This window comes from Talpa occidentalis, unplaced genomic scaffold, assembly GCF_014898055.3.
Source record: "Talpa occidentalis isolate TD23 unplaced genomic scaffold, MPIMG_talOcc4v2.1 talOcc4.17, whole genome shotgun sequence".
Classification (NCBI taxonomy): Eukaryota; Metazoa; Chordata; class Mammalia; order Eulipotyphla; family Talpidae; genus Talpa; species Talpa occidentalis.
The window spans coordinates 46,708,343-46,731,075 of record NW_023601754.1 but is presented as its reverse complement, the minus strand read 5'-3'; the positions used below and the strand labels follow the sequence as shown (position 1 = coordinate 46,731,075).

At 51.9% G+C, this 22,733-nt stretch overlaps 3 protein-coding genes across 4 annotated transcripts in view; 2 read left to right on the top strand and 1 right to left on the bottom strand.

The window, feature by feature from the left end:
- CD37 (CD37 molecule) overlaps window positions 1-1,930 on the bottom strand; it is a 5,300-nt gene extending 3,370 nt beyond the window's left edge. Inside the window, exons 1-5 of the mRNA XM_037516976.2 lie at window positions 1,856-1,930; window positions 1,564-1,638; window positions 1,400-1,472; window positions 389-513; window positions 187-261 (exon numbers count right to left, since the gene is read on the bottom strand). Of these exons, the coding sequence (XP_037372873.2) occupies window positions 187-261; window positions 389-513; window positions 1,400-1,472; window positions 1,564-1,638; window positions 1,856-1,918 (411 nt within the window). The 5' untranslated portion in view covers window positions 1,919-1,930. The remainder of the gene's footprint in view (window positions 1-186; window positions 262-388; window positions 514-1,399; window positions 1,473-1,563; window positions 1,639-1,855) is intronic.
- The window catches only part of LOC119249574 (orphan sodium- and chloride-dependent neurotransmitter transporter NTT5), a 23,384-nt gene extending 651 nt beyond the window's left edge, over window positions 1-22,733 (top strand). The window contains exons 1-12 of one of the 2 annotated variants that reach the window (XM_037516974.2): window positions 12,274-12,328; window positions 15,722-16,207; window positions 16,620-16,777; window positions 16,979-17,105; window positions 17,266-17,441; window positions 17,631-17,741; window positions 17,921-18,162; window positions 19,755-19,941; window positions 20,318-20,519; window positions 20,626-20,785; window positions 22,057-22,219; window positions 22,400-22,733. In XM_037516974.2, the coding sequence (XP_037372871.1) occupies window positions 15,778-16,207; window positions 16,620-16,777; window positions 16,979-17,105; window positions 17,266-17,441; window positions 17,631-17,741; window positions 17,921-18,162; window positions 19,755-19,941; window positions 20,318-20,519; window positions 20,626-20,785; window positions 22,057-22,219; window positions 22,400-22,639 (2,196 nt within the window). In that variant the 5' untranslated portion in view covers window positions 12,274-12,328; window positions 15,722-15,777 and the 3' untranslated portion in view covers window positions 22,640-22,733. Of the gene's footprint in view, window positions 1-12,273; window positions 12,329-15,721; window positions 16,208-16,619; window positions 16,778-16,978; window positions 17,106-17,265; window positions 17,442-17,630; window positions 17,742-17,920; window positions 18,163-19,754; window positions 19,942-20,317; window positions 20,520-20,625; window positions 20,786-22,056; window positions 22,220-22,399 lie in introns of those variants that run through there. The other variant, XM_037516975.2, reaches the window with a different exon arrangement.
- The window catches only part of LOC119248675 (sodium-dependent neutral amino acid transporter SLC6A17-like), an 82,583-nt gene continuing 68,742 nt past the window's right edge, over window positions 8,893-22,733 (top strand). The window contains exon 1 of the mRNA XM_054697517.1: window positions 8,893-9,031. The gene's annotated coding sequence lies outside the window, so the exon portion shown is untranslated. The remainder of the gene's footprint in view (window positions 9,032-22,733) is intronic.

Genomic DNA, 22,733 nt, shown 5'->3' with positions numbered 1-22,733 from the left:
GAGTTTGTTTTTCTGTCGTTTTCTGACTCTCTTTGTTATTCTTCTTTGTCTCGGACAGCCCCCCACCCCCAGTCTGCCTTTGTTTCCTTCTCTTTCCACCTCTGTCTCAGCCCCCACCATGCTTAACCAGCTTGGGCAGAGGAGATTTGTGAAGAAGGGCTTGGGGAGAGGGCAGAGTCAGCTCACCAGGACCCGCTGAGTGGAGATGAGAATTCCCAGGGTGATCTCTGTGGCAAACAGGAGCAGCAGTATCCCAAAATACTGGGGGGCAGAGTGGAGAGGAGAGACTGAGGCCCTCCCCAGCACACAGGGGCTGCCAGGGCCTTATGTGAGGGGCAGGAAGACAAGAGAAGAACCAGGAACAGAGAGGAGGGGGCAGGGCACTCACGAGGCCCAGGAGGCAGCGGAGCTCCTTGAGGGCACCCACACAGCCCAGGAGGGCGAGGCCCATGGTGAGGATGCCGGCGAGGGCCAGGACCTTGGACCAGATCTGCAGGGGCACGAAGGACAAGCCTGGGGGAGGTGAGAGGCAGCGACATTGGGTCCCCTGGGCACAGCTCCAGGCAACCCACTTCCCCACCCACACAGCCGCCCAGTTTCCTGGGAGCAGTTTCCTGCGGGGGAGGTGCTTTTTCTGGCAGCCCTTTCCCGGGGCCTCTCTCCCTCTTCTGGGTTTCTCTCCTCCTTTCTCTGAGTCTCTATCTCTGTGAGTCTCTGTCCCTGCATCTCTCTGGGTCTCTGTCCCTCTCCGCCCCCATTGTCTCTCCCTCTTGCTCTCAGCCCCCCTTCAGCCCCTCCTCGCTCCCCAGTAGTTTGAGCCACATCACTAGTTCTGTGCATTGGATCCCAGTCACTTAACCTCCCTGAGGCCCCAGAGATGATGGTATCTATTTCCTGGGGTGGTTTTAAGAGACACTCAGGATGCACATGTGCCACCCAGTCCTCAACACAAGCAGATGCTTAGTAAATGTGAGCCAGCAGGATTCTGACTGCACCCCACGCTTATTGTCTTCGATTGTGACTGCCCTACTTCCTGTGTAGCATCCAGTAGTCACTTCCCGCTCCGACCCTTAAAGGACAGGAAGGTTTGTGGGAGGTCCTGATAAATACCTGCACAAGACCTGATGCCCGGGAGGGGCCTGGGAAATGATCACTATTATTATTGCTATTATCGGTATGAACTGCTGATTTGCCAGAGGAAGACACCGAAGCTCGGGCTCAGCCGGTGGGATCAGTGGCATCAGCCACCGCAATTGGTGGAGCAGAGCCCGGCACCTGCCTAGGGAGTTTGGCACGGTGGGCCTCCCTGGGACGTGGGAGACCCCAGGAGATCCCTGGGGGGAGGCCAGGTCCACGCCTGCTCCAGGAAGGCCCTCCCCAGCGGGCCCAGCCCCCTCACCCACAAAGGACACAAAGCTAGTCTTGTCGACGAGTATCCAGATGCCGAAGCAGAAAATCAGACCGCCCAGGACCTGGGGAAGAGGAGGATGTGGCAGTGGGTACGGGGCGGGGGCACATGGGGTCGGGGCTGGGGCCGGGCTGGGTGGGCGTGAGGGGACTCACGAAGAAGAAGAGGTTGAAAACGAAGAGGAGGTACTTGATGAAGCTGAGACAGCTCTCCTGGGCCGACATCTTCACCTTGACGGATCAGCGACCAGTGGGAGGGGGCACGGAAGAGATGTTGGCAGTGGGGAAAGACAGAGGCCAAGGTGGAGGCGGAGAGAGAAAGGGAGAAAGGAAGAACTCAGAGAAAGAGGAAGTTCTAGGGTGGAGCCCCACCCCCTCCTTTACATTTGGGTGGCTTCCTTCTTGGTTTTAGTCTTTCTCAGCCGCCCCCTGGGACACACAGCGGTACCTGAGGGGCCTTGGAATGTGTAAGTGCCATGGCCACGCCGGGCAGCTCCTCCCAGGTCTCCATGGCTCAGGCTGGAGCGGCCCACAGAGAGGATCTGCTTGCGCCCACCTGCTTGCACCAGGACCCCAGGCGGCCGTAGACAGCAGCCGACCTCACAGATACTCTGACCTCACTGCCTGCTAACCTCTGCTACCTCTGCTTCCATGCCTGCACCCCCTTCCCAGAGCTGGGGCTTGTGTCCCCTCTCTGGATCTCTGTGCCCTTCTCTCTGAGTCTCCGTGGGCCTCTCTCTGGGTCTCTATACCCCTCGCCCCCCATCCCATCCTCTCCCTCCTGTGAGTGCTGCCTGCCTGTGCTTTCTCGCTTTATCTGCCTTTACCTGGCTCTGTGAGAGTGAATCTGGCTCTGTCACTCTTCTCAGCAACAGGTATGACCAGGTATCTCACATGCTGGGCCAGGGACCCTTGGGAAGTGAAAGGGCCGCAGGCCCCAAGTGGGAAGGTCCCCGCGAGCTGGCGGGCAGCTGGGTGGTGTCAATATACCCAGCGGAAGCCCAGTTGCAGGCGGCACTTCCTTTTTCTGAGATGGGCCCCCCAGAGGAGCTGCATGGGAGGACCTCGGATTGAGGGGGGCTTTGCAGTGCTTGATCTTCTGTGGCCAGAGCTGCACCTCCAGCAACCTCGGGAGTCTCCCAAAATGCCTCAAGGCTCCCCACTCTTGTAAGTTCCAATTTCCTGACTTAGGGGATGTTCCTACCATCCTGAAATCCACGCAGGCCCAGGAAAAGTGGCCCTTAGAAGCCCAGCACCCTGGCTCCTGAGAGAGACTTGCTCATTCTTTTTTTTTTTTTTTTTTTGAGCACTTCCAAATGAAACTAGTTTTCTTATTAATGTCATCAGAACTCAATTCATATTCCTAGATGTGTGATTCTCACACTGGGCTTTCTTGCCTCCAACTTTATGATGGAATAATTGACAGATGTAATTGTGTATATTTATATGTGATGATTTGATTGGAGGTTCCGTGTGGAGTGGTTACCCTCATCAGGACAGTGACACACATTGCCATCTTACTCCCTGTGTGTGTGTGTGTGTGTGTGTGTGTGTGTGTGTGTATAGGTGGGTGGTGAGGTTTCAGGAGTACCATGCACAGATTTCAAGTGTGCAACATTGTTATTATAGTGACTTCCTTGTATTTTAGTGATCTCAGCACTGATTCTGAAAGTTGGTAGTCTTTAACCTGCATCCTCCAATCCCCCTCCCCCAGCCTCTGGCAACCCCCATTTTATTTCCTGTTTCTATGAAATCAGCTTTTTTTTTTTAGGGGATTTTTGCATAATAATTTTTTTTTTTTTAAGATTTATTTATTTATTTATTTACACAAGCACTGGGTACAGTCAGAAGCGCGGGAGGGTGAGAGAATTCACCAGAGTCATAGGGGAGAGCAGAGCAGGCAGACTGACGAAATACACTGCTGAGGGGAGCAGCGGGCGGCAGGAGAGGTCTGCGTGCCATGTGGGACCCTCGCCCGGCAACCGGGGATCGAACCGGCGCTGCAGAGGCTGCGGACAGTTTCGCAGCCCAGCGCTCACCGGGGAGGCCCTCTGCATAATAAATTTTAATTCAAAAAATTGGGGCCTCCCTGGTGGCCTAGGGGTTCAGTCTCAGCACCTTCACCCTTGCGGCATGAATTCTGTCCTGGCCAGGGAGCTGGCACAGCAGACCTCTCCTGTCTCCCCTCTGCTCCCCTCAGCAGTGTATTTCAGTGGATCTGCCTGTTCTGCTCCCCACTCTGTCTCTGGTGAGTCCTCTCACCCCCTGCACCTCTGGCCTGCACCCCAGTTCTTCTACACACAACACACACAAAAAACTTGCAAAAATTAAGCAACATGCTATTTTATGATTTATAATGAAATTTAAAAAGACTACAAAATTAAAAACCTAATAATTCTATAAATAACAATTATAGTTGTTATTTACAATTACAGTTTTCTAGATATCTTGATGAAAGGCACTTGGTATAATTAAATACTACTGTCAATGTGATGACTTCACTACGGTTGAAACTATAGCACAATTCATCCTAAAACATTTAGCAGTGCAAAATTATTTCACTTGAGGAGTGTTTAATAATTTGAGTGCCAGGGCTTTTTGTTTTTACACTCCACATGTGAGTGATGACATGGAGTTTTTTTCTTGGTCTGGCTGATTTCACTTAGCATGCCCTTCAGTCTCATCTATGTTGTGACAAAAGGCAAGATTTCCTTCTTTTTTTTTCCTAATAGCTGGATAATGTTCCCATGTGTGTTATAGCGCGAAATAATTTCCAAGAGTGTGAGGCATTCTTATAGCACCCAAACGTTTCCCTTTACATCTTCTTGTTCAATTACAATGATGGAAGCCTGTGGTTCTCAAAGTGCTGCCCAGGAACACCTGTGGGTTCCTGAGATATTTTCAGGGGTTCATGAGCAGAAAATTATTTTCATAATACTTCTCTTGAGTGTACAATGATTTTTTTTAGAAGCTACAAAAAATACACGAGCTATTTTTACAGATCCAGTGCAGAAGCAGCTATAAGAAAGCACTGTCTTCTTTTAAGTCAGAGTAAAGACATTAAAAAAAAAAAGTAGGTCCTCCCTGGTGGCTCAAGGGATTAAGCACAGCACTATGAAGTGATCCGCATCTTCTGCAGCACAAATTCCATCCTGGGTTGGCCACAAAGCTACCCACATGGCACAGCAGAACTCTCCAGTCTTGCCCATTGCTCCCTTCAACAGTGTGTTTCAGTTAGCCTGCCTGTTGTATCCCCCACTTTGTCTCTAGTGAATCCTCTCATCCCCCACACCTCTGGCCTGTACCCCAGCTCTTGTATGCATAAATAAATAATTCTTAAAAAAAAAAAAGTAAAGGGCCTCCCCTGGTGGCGCAGCAGTTGAGCACTGGGCTGTGAAGCTGCCCACAGCCTCTGCAGCGCCTGTTCGATCCCCTGCCACCAGCGAGGGTCCCACATGGCGCGCAGACCTCTCTTGCTGCCCGCTGCTCCCCTCAGCACTGTATTTCATCAGTCTGCCTGTTCTGTTCCCCGCTCTGGCTCTGGTGAATTCTCTCACCCTCCCGCACTTCTGACTGTACCCTGGTTCTTGTATAAGTAAATAAATCTTAAAAAAAAAAAAAGTAAAAGGATGCCACTATTCTCACTGAATTATTTTTGGTCTGGAAATCATATTTATTTTTCATAAAAATGTTACCATGTCAACAAATGGATTTTTTAATAATAATATATTTTAGAAATTTCTCAAGTTTTAGTACTTAAGTTTAATATGTAAACACACAACTCCCAAAAACACAACCCACATACGTTATTGGGGTTCTTAGTGATTTTTAAGAGTGTAAGAATCGTCTTTAAAAGTTTGAGATCCACTGACTTAAGCATATCTTTCTTTTTTAAAAAAAAAGATTTATTTATTCATGCATACAAGAACCAGGGCACAGGCCAGATGTGCGGGAGGGTGAGAGGATTCACCAGAGACAGAGTGGGGAATAGAACAGGCAGACTCACTGAAATGCACTGCTGAGGGGTAGCAGTGGGGGCGACAGGAGTGGTCTGCTGCGCCATGTGGGATTCTTGCTGGGATTGAACCCGTGCTGCAGAGGTTGTGGACAGCTTCACAGCGCTGCACTCAACCGCCTGGCCACCAGGGAAGGCCCAAATCTTTACTTTCTTAACAAAAGAAATTCAAAGTTCATTTTGCGTGGATAAGCTTACTCCTTGAAAAGACTATGTGTCAGGGCCTCCCTGGTGACGTAGGGGTTAAAGTCTCAAAGCTATCAAGCTATCACCAGCCACTGCACCATGAGTTCGATCCTCGGCCAGGGAGGTGACCCACATGACCTCTCCTGTCTCGCCCACTATTGCCCTCAGCAGTGTATTTCAGGAGATCTGCCTGTTCTGCTCTCCACTTTGTCTCTGGTGAATCCTCTCATCCCCCACTCCTCTGGCTTACACCCAGTTCTTGTATGCATAAATAAATAAATCTTTGAAAAAATAAATAACTAGAAATAAAAAAAAAAGAGAAAAGAAAAAACCTTGTGTCACTCCATACTTAAACACTTGGTGGAAAGTAATCCCTATGACATACACAAACCCCACTTTATCTGGCAATAGACACTCAAACATGCTATGTAAACTATAATTCCTTTTCATTTCCCCCCAGCTTGTAAAAAACCAAACCACATTTTTCACTTGCACCAGGAAAGCCAAACTCTGAATCACTGGAATTATCTTTATATGAAGAGGTTTTATTTTATTACGTGTATTTATTTCAATATATATATTTTTACGCTGTTGTTCATTTTTGTATAATTTTTTAAAGATTTATTTATTTATGCATACAAGAGCTGGGGTACAGGCCACAGGTGTGGGGGGTTGAGAGGATTCACCAGAGACAGAGTGGGGAGCAGAACAGGCAGATCGACGGAAATACACTGCTGAGGGGAGCAGCAGGGAGACAGGAGAGGTCTGCTGCGCCATAAGGGTTGCTTCCCGGCTAGCCAGGAATTGAATTCATGCTGCAGATTGCTTCATAGGTTGCGTCTTAACCCTTGCGCCACCAGGGAGGCCCTATTTAGGTATAGTATTTGATTTTTCCTCTCGGGTGTGATCTCCATAAAATAACCACCAGCAAGTCACTGGTGAACTTTACCCATCTCTTGTGCTTTTCCCACCCGTTTTCATCCCTCTCCCTCCCTCTCCCTGCTGTATGTCTCTGATTTCTAGTTTGTGCTGGTTTTGTCTCTTTTTTTGTACTTTCCCCTTCCCCTTGTTTGGTTTCCCTATGTACTGAGGAGTTTCATTTTGTTTTTTATTTTTATTTTTTAAAAAGATTTATTTATTTATTTATACAAGCACTGGGTACAGTCAGAAGCGCAGGAGGGTGAGAGAATTCACCAGAGCCAGAGCAGGGAGCAGAGCAGGCAGAAGGACAGAAGTACACTGCTGAGGGGAGCAGCGGGCGGCAGGAGAGGTCTGTGCGCCATGTGGGACCCTCCTCTGGTGGCCGGGGAGCAGCCGGGGATCGAACCGGCGCTGCAGAGGCTGCGGGCAGCTTCGCAACCCAGCACTCAAACGCTGGGCCCCCGGGGGAGGCCCATTTTATTTATTTATTTATTTTTGTGGGACCCTCGCCGGTGGCTGAGGATCGAACTGGCGCTGCAGAGGTTGTGGGCAACTTCGCAACCCAGCGCTCAACCACTGCACCACCAGGGGAGACCCGAGGAGTTACATTTTAGGTGGCCATCACGGAGTATGGGGGATGGGTACCCCAAAACAATTAACTTCCAAATGGTGGGAGTGCTGGATTTTATAAGGAATGCTTCAGATCTCCAGACCCAAGGAGGTGCTGGGCAGCCCAGGTGACAGGATGGAGGTGTTGGGCTTTCCCAGCAGGCTATTTTCTCAGCCATCCACAGATGTTTGTCTCTGATGCCACTCTGGAGACAAGGAGAATTTTATTGGGGAAGTAACACAACCACATAAGGGCTAGTCATAAGGAGCCAGTGTGTGTGTGGGGGGGGCAATTTAGTGAGTAAATAGTCCTGATAAAGGAATGCAATTCAGCGGTTAGTTTATTATCCAGTTATTCCTAATTTTTATTTTATTTTATTTTTAAAAATTCATTTATTTATGCATACAAGAGGTGGGGTGTAGGCCAGAGGTGTGGGGGTGGGGAGGGTGAGAGGATTCACCAGAGACAGTGGGGAACAGAACAGGCAGATCTACTGAAATACACTGCTGAGGGGAGCAATGGGGAGACAGGAGAGAGGTCTGCTGTGTCATGTGGGTAGTTCCCTGGCCGGAGTTCGAACTCGTGCTGCAGTGAGTGCGGATTGCTTCATAGTGCCGAGACTTAACTCCTTGCGCCACCAGGGAGGTAGGGCCCTACTCCTAATTTTTAGTCTATGGTCTGAGGGGATCCGGCTACAAGAGTACAGTTTTTCTTCAGCCCTTAAGTATTTAGCTTCTTTCCATGGGCTTTGGAGGAGGTCGAGAGGCAGCCCTGGCAGGTCTAAGAGGTGGGAGGGGGGTTTGGGGAGGTTGTCCTTCCAGGAGGAGTCCTGGCTATCCTGCTGTGAACCGCACAGCACACACAGTGGTGTAGTTTCACCACAGCTGGGAAGGCCTCGAGAACCCTGCGGCTGTGTCCTGACAGCTGCAGCTTCCGCTGTGTTTCAGCGACGGCCTTGTCCATGCTGGGTCCTTGACAGCTGGCCAGGGCCCTTTTTGGACACGACACATTATTCCTTTTTTTTTATTAAAGTGTTAGTGATTCTATTTTTTTTTTCCCAAAGATTTATCCATTTATTTATACAAGCACTGGGTACAGTCAGAAGTGTGGGAGGGCGAGAGAATTCACCAGAGCCAGAGCAGGGAACAGAGCAGGCAGACTGACGAAATTCACTGCTGAGGGGAGCAGCGGGCGCGGCAGGAGAGGTCTGTGTGCCATGTGGGAACCTCGCTGGCAGCCGGGGATCGAACCGGAGTTGCAGAGGCTGCTGGCAGCTTCACAGGCCAGTGCTCAACCACTGCACCACTGGGGCGGCCCCCCCTTTTTTTTTTTTAATCATTTTGGAAGCAAGGAGCCGAGATTAAGTAAATCTTTGTCTGGGTTTTTGATTCTTGGCTGCCACCCCAGTAGGTTAAATTCTCTGAAGTCAAGGTTCCTGTGTGTCTTGCTGAACGCATGTTTAAGGGTCGGCTGGCAGTAGGGGAGCCTTATGTAAAATGTCAAGGATTTAGAGGCAAAAATGATGGGGAAGAACATCATTCTACCCCCCGCCCCCTCCATCCTCATGTGCACCTCACTCGAGAGAATGAAGCAAGAGGATGCACCAAGCTGAAAGCGTGGCCTGAGCAATGGAAGCCGCTGCAGGCGGCAGGCGCGGGAGACGAGGGAAGGGGTGGCGCATGCGCGGCCCGAAGTCGCGGGGGAAGAGCTGCGCATGTGCAGATGGAAATGGCGGCATCCATGGGAGGGGGGGGCGAGGGCGGGAAGGGCCGCGCCTGAGGAAGAGCAAGGAGCGTCGCGCGAGGCGACCCGAAGGGCCCGGAAGTGGTTCCTCCCCTTCTTCACCTTCGTGTTCACCTGCCTAACCCGATGGAAGAGCCCTGGCCTTGAAGGTAGGTGAAAATGTCTTGGCCTGGGGATCCCCGACACATTCCGAGATGCGGGGTGTGTGAGGCCTCGGGACCCTCCAGAGGCCTGTGGTCACTGGACTCGCCACAGGAAACTGGCTTCAGCCCCTTCGCTCGCCGAATCTCCTTTGCAACTAACCCTCGCCTGGGCCTGCGCTGCCTCGCCCCTCGGTCCCTGCCCATCGCGTTCGCTTCATGCTTCCCGGCGGTGCCCACGGGTGCAGACTCATCCCCGGCCTGTTCGGGACCGTTTCGTGCTCTTTGAGCAACATGGACAGCTGCTGGCTGCTTTTTGGGAGCTTGCAGCTCCAGGGACGGGAGTGGAACTGAGAGGAACGAGCACTTCTGGGGGACCCTGGAATCCCCCAGAGGCCCTGAACCTAGGAGGGCAGTTGCTGGGCATCATGACACGGGGTGTCAGGCGCTGGGCTCCCGTCAGCGCCCTCCAACCTCGGGGCAGGGTCCGCCAGGGAACCTGGGGCAGGCAGCCTTAGAAAAGGTGTCCAGGGCGGCCAGTTCACAGAATCTCGGTGGCCGGTGCCCAGAACTTCGTCACACTGGAGCATGCCGCATACCAATTTCCAGTAAATTAGTTTTAAGGAAGACACCCCTTAGTGTGTTCGTGAAGGCGGTTGTGTTCTCAAGATGGCTTTCCTTTTTTTTAAATTGACATTAGTAGCTTTTTAATCAATATAACACGATTTTCCTTTTTTAAAAAATTGACAGGGTTTTTTTTTTCTTCTTCTTCAATTGCGGTAACAGGATTTTTCTCTTTTTAAAGTGAAACAGAGAGAGTTTGTGTTTCACAGTGAATTAGGCGACTTGGAAGTTCTCATTGTTTTGAGATTTTCTACGGCAGCACCATTCGGTGGTGAGGTCCTGAAGATTGTGTGTCTGTTCTTCAGCTGAGTGTTTTATCATGTCTCTGTGACTTTTCTGATGTTGCCTGTCTAGGATGCAGTCTTTAATTTCCGGATATTTGGAGTTGCCTCCAATATCTCATCATGGTTTTAAGTTGTTTATATTGTCCTCAGAGAACAGACTCTGATTTTGTCACTGGAGAAGGGAGTGTGCCTGGACCACCTCAGTCCCATCCTGACCTCCCCTGAAAGATGGGTAGATCCACTGGCAGCTGCCAGCTGCTGTGCCCTGCTCCAGCTGCCGGGAGTCAGAGGGATGGGCTGAGGGCTCCTGCCCACAGGCCTGGAAATGGGCTCTTGAGACCCTCGGTCAGGATTGAAAAGGGGATGCTTTGGACTCCAGTGAGGGCAGGCAAGGAGTCAGGTTTATGGATGAGGGAAAGAGCCAAGAGAGGAGCTGGGGGACACCTGTCTGGTTCACCAAAGACTCGTTAGTCCTCTGCCTCAGTTCCCCTCCCCGCCTGCCCAGACCCTTCCTCTTCTGGGGACTTCGGTACCCTGAAGCCCTTTCCCATCTCTTCACAGTCAAAGGAGGTGCTTTGGCAGTACCTGTCATGGGCGCCGCTCTTGGTCATTACACCTGTCCCTGTCCCCGTGTACCTCATATGTTGTCTCATTCATGGGATTCCCTTCTACCCACCTGTGGGCCTATGATGTCCTCCAGATGCCTTCCCATTGAAAACATCCCAAAGGAGAGGCGCCTAAATGGTCATGATGAAATTTGGCGATCAACGTATCTGTGACTTCGTAACCTCATTCATTTGGCCGCCATCACACATACTTCAAAGCCCACCTCATGGGCAACTCTCTATACCAACTTAAAAGTGTTGACGTCCCTGAACCCTAGACTGTGTCTCTTCCCAAGGCAGGGGGCACTATTTGAGGGGGCTTATGGAGCCCCCTGCCAGGCCCTGTGGGTCCTGGTTACCATTGCCACTGTGGTGGTGTTACAGAGCAACCCCAATATAAAACGGGTTGCCTGACTGTGGGTCTGCACCTGCGCGCTTAAAGGGGACTTATTAATGCTAAACTGCATACATAACACAGAAGGTTGATAAAAGGTTTATTTACAAGGGAAGGAGAAATGAATGGCTCAGGGAGAAAAAGAAGGAGATAAGTTTGTAAATGCATCCTACCCGTTCCACTGACCTGGAATCCCAATGACCCGCCGAGCTGGTGAAAAACCGAGTATGCCCTGTGGTCAAGAGAGAGACGCCTCGCCACATGGCCAGTTAAATACTCAAACAGAGAACAGTTGCTTAACTCCGCCCTCTGGTCCTTGCAACCTTCCCTTTGGGATCATGGGGTTTGTAGTTCCCCGTGTTTTGGTGGAGTGGGGGTGCAGTCTACAAAGCCTGTATCGAGTTTGCTCAGGAAATCCTTTCCCCCTAACAGTGGCACCCCTCTTCCCAGCATACGGGCTCTGTGCTAGTCGCGGGCAGCCATGCCCATTGGGCTACCCGCCCCGGGTGGGCCGGCCGGGAAACCGCAGGGACTAGTGTGCCCTATGGGCAGATCTCCTGTTCTGTCTTCCTCTGAGAAGTCCTCCATTTTTTTGAGAGTCAGAATTCCAGCTCTGGCTTTCCTGCCCTTTCCTTGCTGTGGCCAATTCAGATGGGAATCACCTCACTTCTCCTCCAAGGACCGGCCATCAGCCAAGAGAGGCCCAGGAAGTGGGTGCAGCAAAGTGGACAGGATATTAATGCACATGCGAATGGAACGTGGTGATCCTGGCATGGGCTGAACATTTTTCAAAAGAGATTCCAGGACCCAGGCAGACTTAAGTGCGCCTGCGATCCACACACAGCGGTTGGGGAACTCCAGGCTCGATTGCTGAGCACCCCACTCTCTTGTGTCCGCCTGTTTTTACCACAGGGCTAAAGCTGATGAATTTGCCTAGTGGACGATAACTGAGTGGGCCTCTCAGAACTGTGTGTTTGTGTGGTGTCTGTATGGGGGGTATGACTCCACAACTGAACAGAACTTGCCAAAAGGAGAGGGGTCAGTCTGTTGGCAGCTGGAGAGTAGGAGCTGTGGATAGAGGTGACTGGAATTCCTGAAGACCCAGAAATGGGTTTCCCTTAAATGCTCAAAGATCCCAGGATTTCGGATTGCTTAGGGCCCACAGGGAGACCTGCTTAGGTGTGCGACAAAGGAAGAAAAAGCAGGCATGACCCCCTTTGGGCAGCGGTCCCGGAGATCTCGGGACCTGTGAAATTTCACGCTCCTCAGGTTTAAAGACTGGGGGACTGAAGGGGGCGGGGCCTGACGTCGCCCCGGTGGTGTGTGGCCCCGCCCCCACGGCCGACCTGCTCGCTCCCCTTCCAAACGCTCTGCCTCCCGACCCGCGCTGCTGAGTCCGGTAAGGTGGGACTGGGGGTGCGGGCGGGGGAGGCAGTTGCCTGAAAGATCTAATCATCTGGGTTTTCCACCTCCTTCCTTTTGGGAACCGGGTGCCCCTCCTCCTTTGTGTTCCCCGACCCCCATCGTAGTTCCGACTTTGGGTTTGGACCCTGCGGGAGGGGGTTTGAAAAGTAGGGTCTTACCGGACCAACCGGTGGGAGTGGAATGAACATCTGGGTGTGTCTCCGCCGCCTACTCTGAACGTACCCTCAGGCCCCTCGTTGACAGTCCTTTGGCGCCCAACGGGAGGTGGTTTGCGTCGGAAAACTCACATTGCTCTGGGGGTTGCTGATGAGAGGTGGGAGTAGGAAGAGGGGTGTCTGTAGCTCCTTCTCCGCAGTAAGGACCCTGGGGTCCTTCATGTCTGAAGTCGGGTTTCCGCAGCGCCCGGGTGTGTGGGGGCAGGTTTGCTCGGGACGGCTGTTGGCCACCTGGCGGTGCTGACAACACCAGCCGGCCCGCGGGAGGTGCCCCGCACGGGTCACTTCTGTTCCCCGAAAGTATGCTATGAGATGTAGGTACTGTCGTCCTCAGTTTCTCATCAAGAGACCGAAGAGTGAGTCGGATGTGTAGCTCTTATCTTGTGGCTTCTGGCACTTTTATGTTGGAGAGTTTCAAACATATAGGAAAGGACAGCACAATGAATCGCTTTGTCCTCAGCACCCAGCTTGGGTCCTGAAGGACCTGCGACCTACCTGGTTTCATCCCCTCCTCCCCACACTGCATAAGTCCCCGTTATTTTGAATCATGTGTCAAATTTACCAGTAAGTGTGTCCGTACACATGTCTAAAAAAACCCATAAAACTATCATTACACCTAAACCACACAGCGGTAATCCTTTAATATCACCAGATGAGCAGCAATATCCAAGTTCTGTTGGTGGTCTCATCATTTTTTTCCTGAAAGTTTTCTCTTAACAGCTTTCCTGAGATGTCATTCACGGTACTATATACAATTCAAACATTTTAAAGAGTACAAGTCAATGACTTTTTTTTTTTTTTTAAAGATTTATTTATTTATTTCTACAAGCACTGGGTACAGTCAGAAGTACAGGAGGTGAGACAATTCACCAGAGCCAGAGCGGGGAGCAGAGCAGGCAGAAGGGCCGAAGTACACTGCTGAGGGGAGCAGCGGGCGTCAGGAGAGGTCTGCATGCCATGTGGGACCCTCCTCCGGTGGCCGGGGAGCAGCCGGGGATCAAACCGCGCTGCAGAGGCTGCAAGCACTCCCCAAGTCAGCGCTCAACCGCTGCGCCACCGGGGAGGCCCAAGTCAATGACTTTTAGTACTAAACTTGCAGAGAAGTCCATCTCTCACCATCATCAATTTCATTACATTTTTTTTTTAAGATTTATTTATTCATGCATACAAGAACCGGGGTACAGGCCAGATGTGCGGGAGGGTGAGAGGATTCACCAGAGACAGACGGGAAACAGAACAGGCAGACTGACGAAACACACTGCTGAGGGAGCAGTGGGTGCGACAAGAGACGTCTGCTGCGCCATGTCGGACTCTCCCTGGGATCAAACCCGTGCTTCAGAGGCTGCAGACTGCTTCACAGAGCTGCACTCAACCGCCTGCGCCACCAGGGGAGGCCCTCAGCACATTTTAATTACCCCAAAAGAAACCCTGCACTCCATTGCCATCGCCCTAACTGCCCTGCTCCAATCCCAGCCTTGATATTCAACTGTCAGTCTCCTTTTTTTTTTTTTCCAGATTTATTTTTTATTTATTTCTGCATAGAAGAACTGGGGTCTAGGCCAGAGGTGTGGGGTGGGGGGGCGGTGGAGGGGTGAGAGGATTCAACAAAGATATAGTAGGGAGCAGAACAGGCAGATCAACTGAAATACACTGCTGAGGGGAGCAGCAGGGAGACTGGAGAGGTCTTGATAGTCCTCAGGCTTTAATCCCTTCACCACCAGGGAGACCCCTCAATCTACTTTTTTGTTCTGTAGATTTGGCTATTCTGGACATGTCACATGAATGGAATCTTACAATATGTGTAGTCAGTGACCTCTACCATGTAGCATGATGTTTTCAGGATCCACCCTCATGCAACATGTGTAGTACTTCATTTCTTTTTATTGCTGAATAATATTCCATTATATGGATTACTATATTTTATTTATCCCGTTACCAGCTGATAGGCATTTGGGTTTGTTCCCACTTTGGGGCTGTTATGAATAATGCTATTACATGCATTCATGTACAAGTTTTTTGAGTGGATGTATGTTTTTATTTCTCTTGGCATATACTTAGGAGTAAAACTGCTGAATCATTTGCTAACTGTTGAACTATTTAAGGGACTGTCTCATAATTTTTTGAAAGGTTGTTTCAACTGTCATCCAACCAAAACTCATATATTGCCAGCTGTTGCTATCCCTTAAGAATCTTTTTTTTTTTTTTTTTTTTTTTTTTTTTGTGGGACCCTAGCCGGAGGCCGGGGATCGAACTGGTGCTGCAGAGGCTGTGGGCAGCCTCGCAACCCAGCGCTCAACTGCTGCACCACCAGGGGAGGCCCCTCCTTAAGAATCTTTGAATCTGTTGGTCGCCCACCCCTGCCACCTTTTTTCCCCTTTGCAATGTATTTGTTGTTAAGACTGGGTTATTTGTTCTGTAGTTTCCAACCATCTGAGATTTGCTGGTTGCTTCGCTCTGGTGTCATTTATTTCTTACAAATTGATAGTTAGGTTAAGAGATTGATTAGTTCCAGGTTCAATGTTCTGGCAAGAATATTTCATGAAGCTCTCCTGCCCGCCGAGTCTATGCAAGCATTTCTTTTTCCTCTTTCTCTTTTCCTTGACGGACTGAGCTGTATTTTGTTTCTCACAAACAAGACTATATTATTCATTCGAGGCCTTTTTGCTTTTTAATGTACATTTTAGAATTAATTTGTCAGTTTCCATACAGATTCTGCTGTGATTTTGATAGGAATTGCATCAAATTGGGGAGACATGACATACTATGCTATTGAAACCTCTGATTCATCACCATGTTCTACCTCTTTATTTAGGGATTCTTTATTTTCCCTCATTAATATTTTAATAGTTTCGTACACGTGTGTGTGTGTGTGTGTGTGTGTAAAGGTCTTGCTGATCGTTTGTTGCAATTATTCCTAGGCATTTGATGTCTTGCTCTTATTGTATCTGATATTGTTTTTAAATTATTTTCTGAAAAAAAAAATTATTTTCTGAAGGCAGGCATATTCTTGGAGTCTTTTCCAGGGTGGAGATTCCATGTTCTTATTTGAGTAAGGATAGGAGGGTTGGGGAGGCCTCAGGGGTTCTTGTAGGATTAGTTTTATCTTTCCTTAATTCTTATGCCTGAAGTCTGCAGTTCTTGATGTCCTTAAGGTCAGCGAGGAAGGAGGCCCCATCCCTGCAGAAGCGGGAACTAGCGTCTACCCAGGATGAAGGCTGTTAGTAAAACCACGAAGGCCCGGAATGAGAAACTCCAGATAACTGAATGTTCAGATTCCAAGTCTTCTCCTTCCCCCATCTCAACCCCTCAGACCTCAGAGCCTGAGCAACCCCAGATGGCTAGCCCTTCGGCCTGTAAATCCCTGCATGCCGTCAGTTCAGCTTCCTCAGTCTTGAAATCCAAGATGGTACCTACTGAGGAGGTGGCTGGGGTGGGCCACTATTATGATGATGATGTCTTATCATACCTTTGGGCTGAGGAGGAGAGTAAAGGATCGGCTGTGTCAAAAAAGCATGAAGCCCCTCCTGACCGACCATCCTGGGCCAATAAGATGGAGTACTTTCTGGCCCAAGTGGCCTTCTCTGTGGGGCTCAGCACCATCTGGCGGTTTCCCTATCTGTGTTTTCACAATGGAAATGGTAAGCCCAGGCTCCGGGAGGCACAGGCCGCGAGGGGATGATAAGGGCCCTGGCTCTTCTGGGCCCTTAGAGACAGGTGGGAGCTGAGGATTAGCAACCTTGCCTGAGCCAGGAACCTGAGCACCCAGGCTCTTGGGAGGGTCAGAGTAGGATGTCTGAATACTTAAGCTCATTAAAAATGGTGGGGTGCAGGCGTGGGTCAGGATTGCAGGTGGAAAATAAGGTTCTGGGGCTTCCAGGATTTGGGGGACAGGACACAAGACAGCAGTGGGGATGTGGCGACAGTTGAGCCCTGATACCTGTGGCCTTGTGGGAGGTCCCTGGTGGGAACATATTTTCCTGGGCCCCCAAGGAAGTCTAGGCACTGAAAAGCTAGCTGGTTCTCAGACCTCCTCCCTGAACCCCCACACAGGCAGTTTTGTCATCATCTACATCCTCATGCTGTTCTTGGTCGGGGTTCCTCTCCTTTTCCTGGAGATGGCCGCTGGTCAGAGGATGCGGCAGGGCAGCATTGGTGTATGGAAGGTCGTCAGCCCCTGGCTTGGTGGTGTGGGGTACAGCAGCTTTATGGTGAGGAGCCCCAGGTTGCCTGGGCCTGCCCGGGCCTGCCCTTGCACCCTGCCCCCACCCCAGCCTTTGTCCTGGAATGGGCCCCATGATTCCACCTCCACGGGGCAAGTCCCTTCAGTTCCCCAATCAGTAGGTCAAGTTCCCTCCCTTCTGCTGGTCTGTCTTTCTTCCCCTGCCTCCAGAATTTTCCATGGTCCCTAGGTGTGCTTGATCATGGGTTCCTACTACAGTGTGCTCACGGCCTGGTGTCTCTACTATTTGATTCAGTCTTTCCAGTCTCCACTACCTTGGACACTGTGCCCCTCACTGGGGAACTCCAATAAAACCGGTGAGAAGAGAACGAGGCAAAGGGGGAGGGAAGGTTGAGGAAAGGACCAAGGAAGGAACAGGGCAGGACCATGGGGGGCCGGCGGTGACTGGAGGGAGGGTAGGTGTGAAGCGCGGGGAAGCACCTGCCCTCGCAGCCCCACCATGCCAGTTCGCTTCAGATCCCGAGTGTGCGCGGACAACGCCCACCACGTACTTCTGGTACCGGCATGTCTTGATGACCACAGACGAGATCGAGATGGGCGGGTTGCCCGTCAGGCATCTCAGTATGTCCCTCTTTGTCACCTGGTCAATCATCTGCATCTCCGTGATAAAAGGCCCCAAGTCCATTGGGAAGGTGAGCCCCCGCTAACCCACTAAGCTGGCAGACTCCCCGCCGAGACCCTCACAGGCTCCCAACGTAGAGGCCTGCGGTCCCCACCTGCTTACTCCTTCTGGTCTGACCTTTGGTGCCCAGTAACCTTTGCGCCCGCTGTCTCCAGTTTCTGCCCGATGAATCCTGTTCTAAATTCTGCTTCCTGCTCAGATGCTGTACATCTCCGTGCTCCTTCCCTACATCATCCTCTTCTGCCTCATTATCCGGAGTCTCCTAATGGAGGGGGCACGGTTTGGTCTCAAGACTTTGTTGGCTACTCAGGTGAGGTCTCCCCAGTCCTCTAATCCTCTTATCCCAAACCCAGGTGTTGGGGCAGTGTGGCTGTCAGTCTGATGGCACCCCTGCTCCCTCTTTCACCTCCTTCCTACAGTCTTCTGTCTCCATCAGGGTCTCCTCTCTGCCCTTGATGGCCGACTCCACACGGTTCTTCTCCTCCTCAGGTGTCAGCCCTGTACTCTGTGGAAGTGTGGCGCCGCACAGGGAACCAGATCTTTCTGTCCTTGGGCCCTGGCCTTGGCAGCTTCACCGCCATCAGCTCTTACATCCCTCGGTCCAACAACTGCGTCATTGATGCCTTTGCCGTGGCCATCCTGAACCTGGCCGCCTCAGGGACTGCGGTGGTGCTTGTATTTGCCCTAATGGGCCACTTGGCCACAGAGAACACCATAAAATGTCAGCTGAAGTGAGCCCCATCTTTCATCTGGAGAGCATCAGAAAGACCAGAGCCCTAGAAATAGCCCACAGTGCTCTAGGCTGGGCCCCGGCCCTCGGGGGTATCAGTGTAGTTAATATGGGGCCCTCAAATCAGAACACCCTAAATGTTAGAAATACCTCAGTGTCTCCAACTTTATCTCTTTCTGAATGGCTTTTCTAAACCAGGGAAGCCCCAAACTTGAAGGTTTTTGAAGGTGTTTACACCATTTTTAAGTGGGAACAGCCATGAAACAATTAGGGGATACCCATTTGAACCATTAGATTAAAAAAAGAAAAACAAATTTTAAAGCCCATAGCACCAGAATCTCCACAGCCTATTCCTCTCCTGTGACACTCGTTCAAAAGCTAAGCATCAGACCACTTATCAGACCTTTCTGTCCGCCAACCCCATGTTGCAGTCCAGACACCCAACCAGGGGTAAAGTAAGCCAGCCTGCCCTCAGGCCAGTCAGTCTACTGAGGCGGTAGATACTAAGTAGATCATCACAATCTATTTATTTATTACGATTTTGTTTTTGCATAGAAGAACTGGGGTGTAGGCCAGAGGTGTGGGGGGTGAGAGGAGTCACCAGAGACAGAGCAGGGGAGCAGAACAGTCAGACTGACTGAAATCCATTGCTGAGGGGAGCAGCGGGGAGACAGGAGAGGTCTGCTGCGCCATGTGGGTCAGCTCCCTGGCTGGGGATAGAACTCAGGCCACTAAGGTAGTAGCCCTGAGACTTAACCCCTATAGGTGTCAGGGAGGCCCAGATAATCACAATTTAAGTGGAAATGGGACTGGCGGGGGGGGGGGGGGCTCTCCTTACTTCCTGGGCAGTCAGAGAAGACATCCTAGTGGTGGTGACCCTGGGTGGAGCCTGCCTCCCGCCAAGTGACCGCCGCGAGTGTTCTCTCGCAGCCCGTCCGCAGACCTGTGTATAAGAACACTTCAGAAATTGTATCTTACTGCGGTTCTGCTTTCCTGAGGCTTGTTGGTTTTCCCTATGAGAACAGATCTCGGACAGCTCTCCCTGGCGGGTCAGAGAGCGGAGTAAGGACTTGTAGGAGTTGCTGTGTTGGAGCTAGGCATGGGGTTTGGAGGGGGAGGTGCTGAGTGGTGTAGGCAGGGAGGGACCATGTCCTAAAGATTCTGAGCCGAGAAAGAGCATGACGAGTTAAGGTGGGGGAGTAGCTGAGGACAGCTCAGGATAGAAGAGGAGTGGGCAGAGAGTTGTAAGTAAAGAGGCTGAAGAGGCCAGCAGGTGACAAAGCTGCAAAGCTTGACTGTTACCCTGAATTTGGCTATTAAGGAGGTAAGGGGCCTCAGGGGGACTGTAGGGAAGATCCCACTCAGGGGTCCACTTCAGTCAGAAGTCCTCTGGCCTCATACAGACACCATTTTGATCGTGGATGGAGGTGTCAGGCAGCGTGAACTGGTCCTGGACACTTAGGTTTCAGCACAGGCTCGACTTTGACGTGATCAAAACCTCTAGGTAGTGGGTGCCCCTTTTATCTAGGAGATCAGGAGGAAGTTATCTTAAAGAGCCAACTGGTTTGACAGTTTTCTACCTGCTGTCCCCAGGAATGCTGAGACCCTGATGAATCTGGTCAGGACTGGGGTTCTGCCGCCTGAGGCCCAGCCCCCAGATAGTGTGTATAAAGACGCAGGCTCCATCTACCCCAGGTGGTTCGACAGCCTCCCGGATCAAGTCAAGGGAGCCGCCCTTCCCCATTTGCTCATTTGCAATTCATCTAGGGAATTGGAGGAGGTAGGTAGGGGTTGGGCATGGGGCCCTAGTGTGTCCCCTCAAGGCCTCCAGGACCCCAGAAACGCCCGGCTGTCCTTAGATGTCTGTAGAATCCAGAAACGCCATTCTCAGCAGCTCCCTGGACAGCCCAGACCAAGGTTCTCGGTATCCTTGTGTGATCAGGCGACTTGCAGCCCCCACACCACACTAGCATCCTACACGCCTGTCCATCCAGGCCCGGAGGTGGTCGCACCAGCAGTGTAGGAGCAGGTCCCCGCCTCAAGGCCAGATGGGAATGGAGCCGCTCCCAACAGCGCGCTGCAGTTTCCTAGGGAGGGGCCGGAGCGCTGGGGCTCCAGCGGAGCTCAGGCTGCACCTCATTCCTCCCTTCTTCAAGGTCATGGAGGGCCCAGGGGTGGCCATTGTGGCCTTGACTGAGATCACCTGTGGCTTCACTGGAGCCCCCTTCTGGGCCATCATCATCTTCTTGTTGCTCTCGAACCTGGGGCTGAGCGCCATGACAGGGATCATGCAGGGCATCATCACCCCTCTCCAGGACACCTTCTCTTCCCTCAGGAGACATAGGAAGCTGCTCACAGGTACCGTGACCTATGTATGACCCCACTCCCGCGTCTGGCCGCCTGGGATTCTCACACAGCCCAGCTTAAACTCTGACCTTGATCCAATGCCGGTGTTTCCCTGCAGCGAGCGTCTGTGCGCTCATGTTCCTGGGCAGCCTCGCTTACATGAGGCCCTCGGGCAGCTACTTTGTGAACCTGCTGGACGATTACTGGACATCCCTGCCTTTCCTCTTCATTGTCATCTTGGAGAACGTGGCCATGGCCTGGATCTATGGGGCCAGGAGGTGACGTCCCCCTCTCAGGAGCTCCTCCCATACTCCCACAGTTACACCCGCACACACTCCCCAGGGACCGTGGCCCCTCCTGGTCTCATCACAGGAGGGTGGGGTGGAGGAAGGCCTGGGCCGGTTTCTGGAGAAAGAAGCTGTGAAATGAAAGTGGCGAGCGGTCTGTACCAAGTCCCCAGGGCCCTGAGCCTGCTCCCCGTCAGAGCAGTGTGGGCATCTGGGCCCTGGTCCTCGGGTGCTCTGGGCACAGCAGTGTGGGCATCAGCCAAAAGCTTACTATAAACGCAGACCCTCTGGTGTGTGTTCGCGTTCTGACAAGACCAGGGGGCGCTGGAGTGCCGCGGCGAGGTGCCATCCAAGGGTGGCGGCAGCGTTCCAGGTGCTAGTGGTCATTCAGCCCCTTACTCCTCACCCCATTACTTTCTGGGGCCTCCTGTGCGCGCACAGGCACTATGGTGAACCCTGGGGCTGAGGGGCACAGTGTGTTTAGTTCCTGCTCTCAGAGTCCCAGGAGGAGGTCGTGTGGGCAGGCCCTTGGGCGTGGCGGTAGGTCTCGGGCACTCTGGGAGCACAGATGGTCAGCACGAGGAGATGGGGCAGGGGGACATCTCACAGGAGCGCATGCGCCAACAGTCCAAACAGATCAAGGGGAGTTTGCCAAGGAGAGAGAACATTTTAGGTTGAAGGAGCCTGACTTGGGTGAAGAAGGTTCACTGGAGGGGCCTCCCTGGTGGCGCAAGGGGCTAAGTCTCAGCACTGTGAAGCTGTCCGCAGCCACTGCAGCGCGGATTCCATCCCCGGCCAGGGAGCTACCCACATGGCGCAGCAGACCTCTCCTGTCTCCCCGCTGCTCCCCTCAGCAGTGGATTTCAGTGGATCTGCCTGTTCTGCTCTCCACTCTGTCTCTGGTGACTCCTCTCACCCCCCGCACCTCTGGCCTGCACCTCAGCTCTTGTCTGCATAAATTTTTTTTTAAAGAAAAAGGGTCACCGGAGAAAGGTGGTATAAGCACGTCAAGAAACTGTATTTAGGAACTTGGCTGTTATCCTGAGGGTGATGTGGACGGAAAATTTTTTAAAAAGTCCTGGGGCTGAGAGAAATCAGACTGGAGGCATGACTTGAGGCAAGAAGACTGGCTGTGGAGGGGAACGGAAAGGGTGAAGGAATGTCCGGGGCTCTCTCCCAGACTAGGTTTGGACTAACCCCTTCCCCAAGGCCGGGCGGGGCCTGACTGGGCCTCCCGCGGTCTCATGGCCCCTTCTCCCCAGGTTCCTCGCAGACCTGGTGACCATGATGGGCCGCCCCATCTCCCCGGTCTACCGCTGGCTGTGGTGCTGCCTGACCCCCGCAGTGCTGCTAGTGCTGTTTGTAGTCACGCTGTATAACCTGTGTATGAACCCCATCAGCTACATCGCGTGGAACTCAAGCATTGTGAGCTGCCCCCCCCAACCCCAGAACCTCCTCGGGAGTGGGAACAAGACTCTCCAACCCACTCTTAACCTCAGGGACTCAGTCTTGTTCTTGGGAGCGCAGCTCTCTGGCCTCTTGCCGTCGCTGGTCTCCTCCGCCAGAGGGCCTGGGCGTTCTAAACCTTCTGCCCTTTCTCCACAGTCAGACGAGGTGAAGCAGACTTACCCCTCCTGGGCTAGAACCTTGCTCGCCCTCCTCATCATGGTCGCCATATTGCCCATCCCCGCCTACTCCTTGTACACTCTCGTTCGGACGAAGCTCATGGTCTCCTTGAGCCACAGCAGGGACACATGTCTCATCAGATTTGAATCAGCAAAGACCTTTCAGAGCTCAGTCCGTCGCTTGAGGAAGAGCCTCAAGATGAGTAAGACAGATAAGTAAGCAGGGGCGGACTTTCTGCCATGTGAGTAATTCATCTTGGAAATAAAGACTTGGCTCGAGTCGCGTAACGGCGCTTCTTTTTCAACGTGCCACT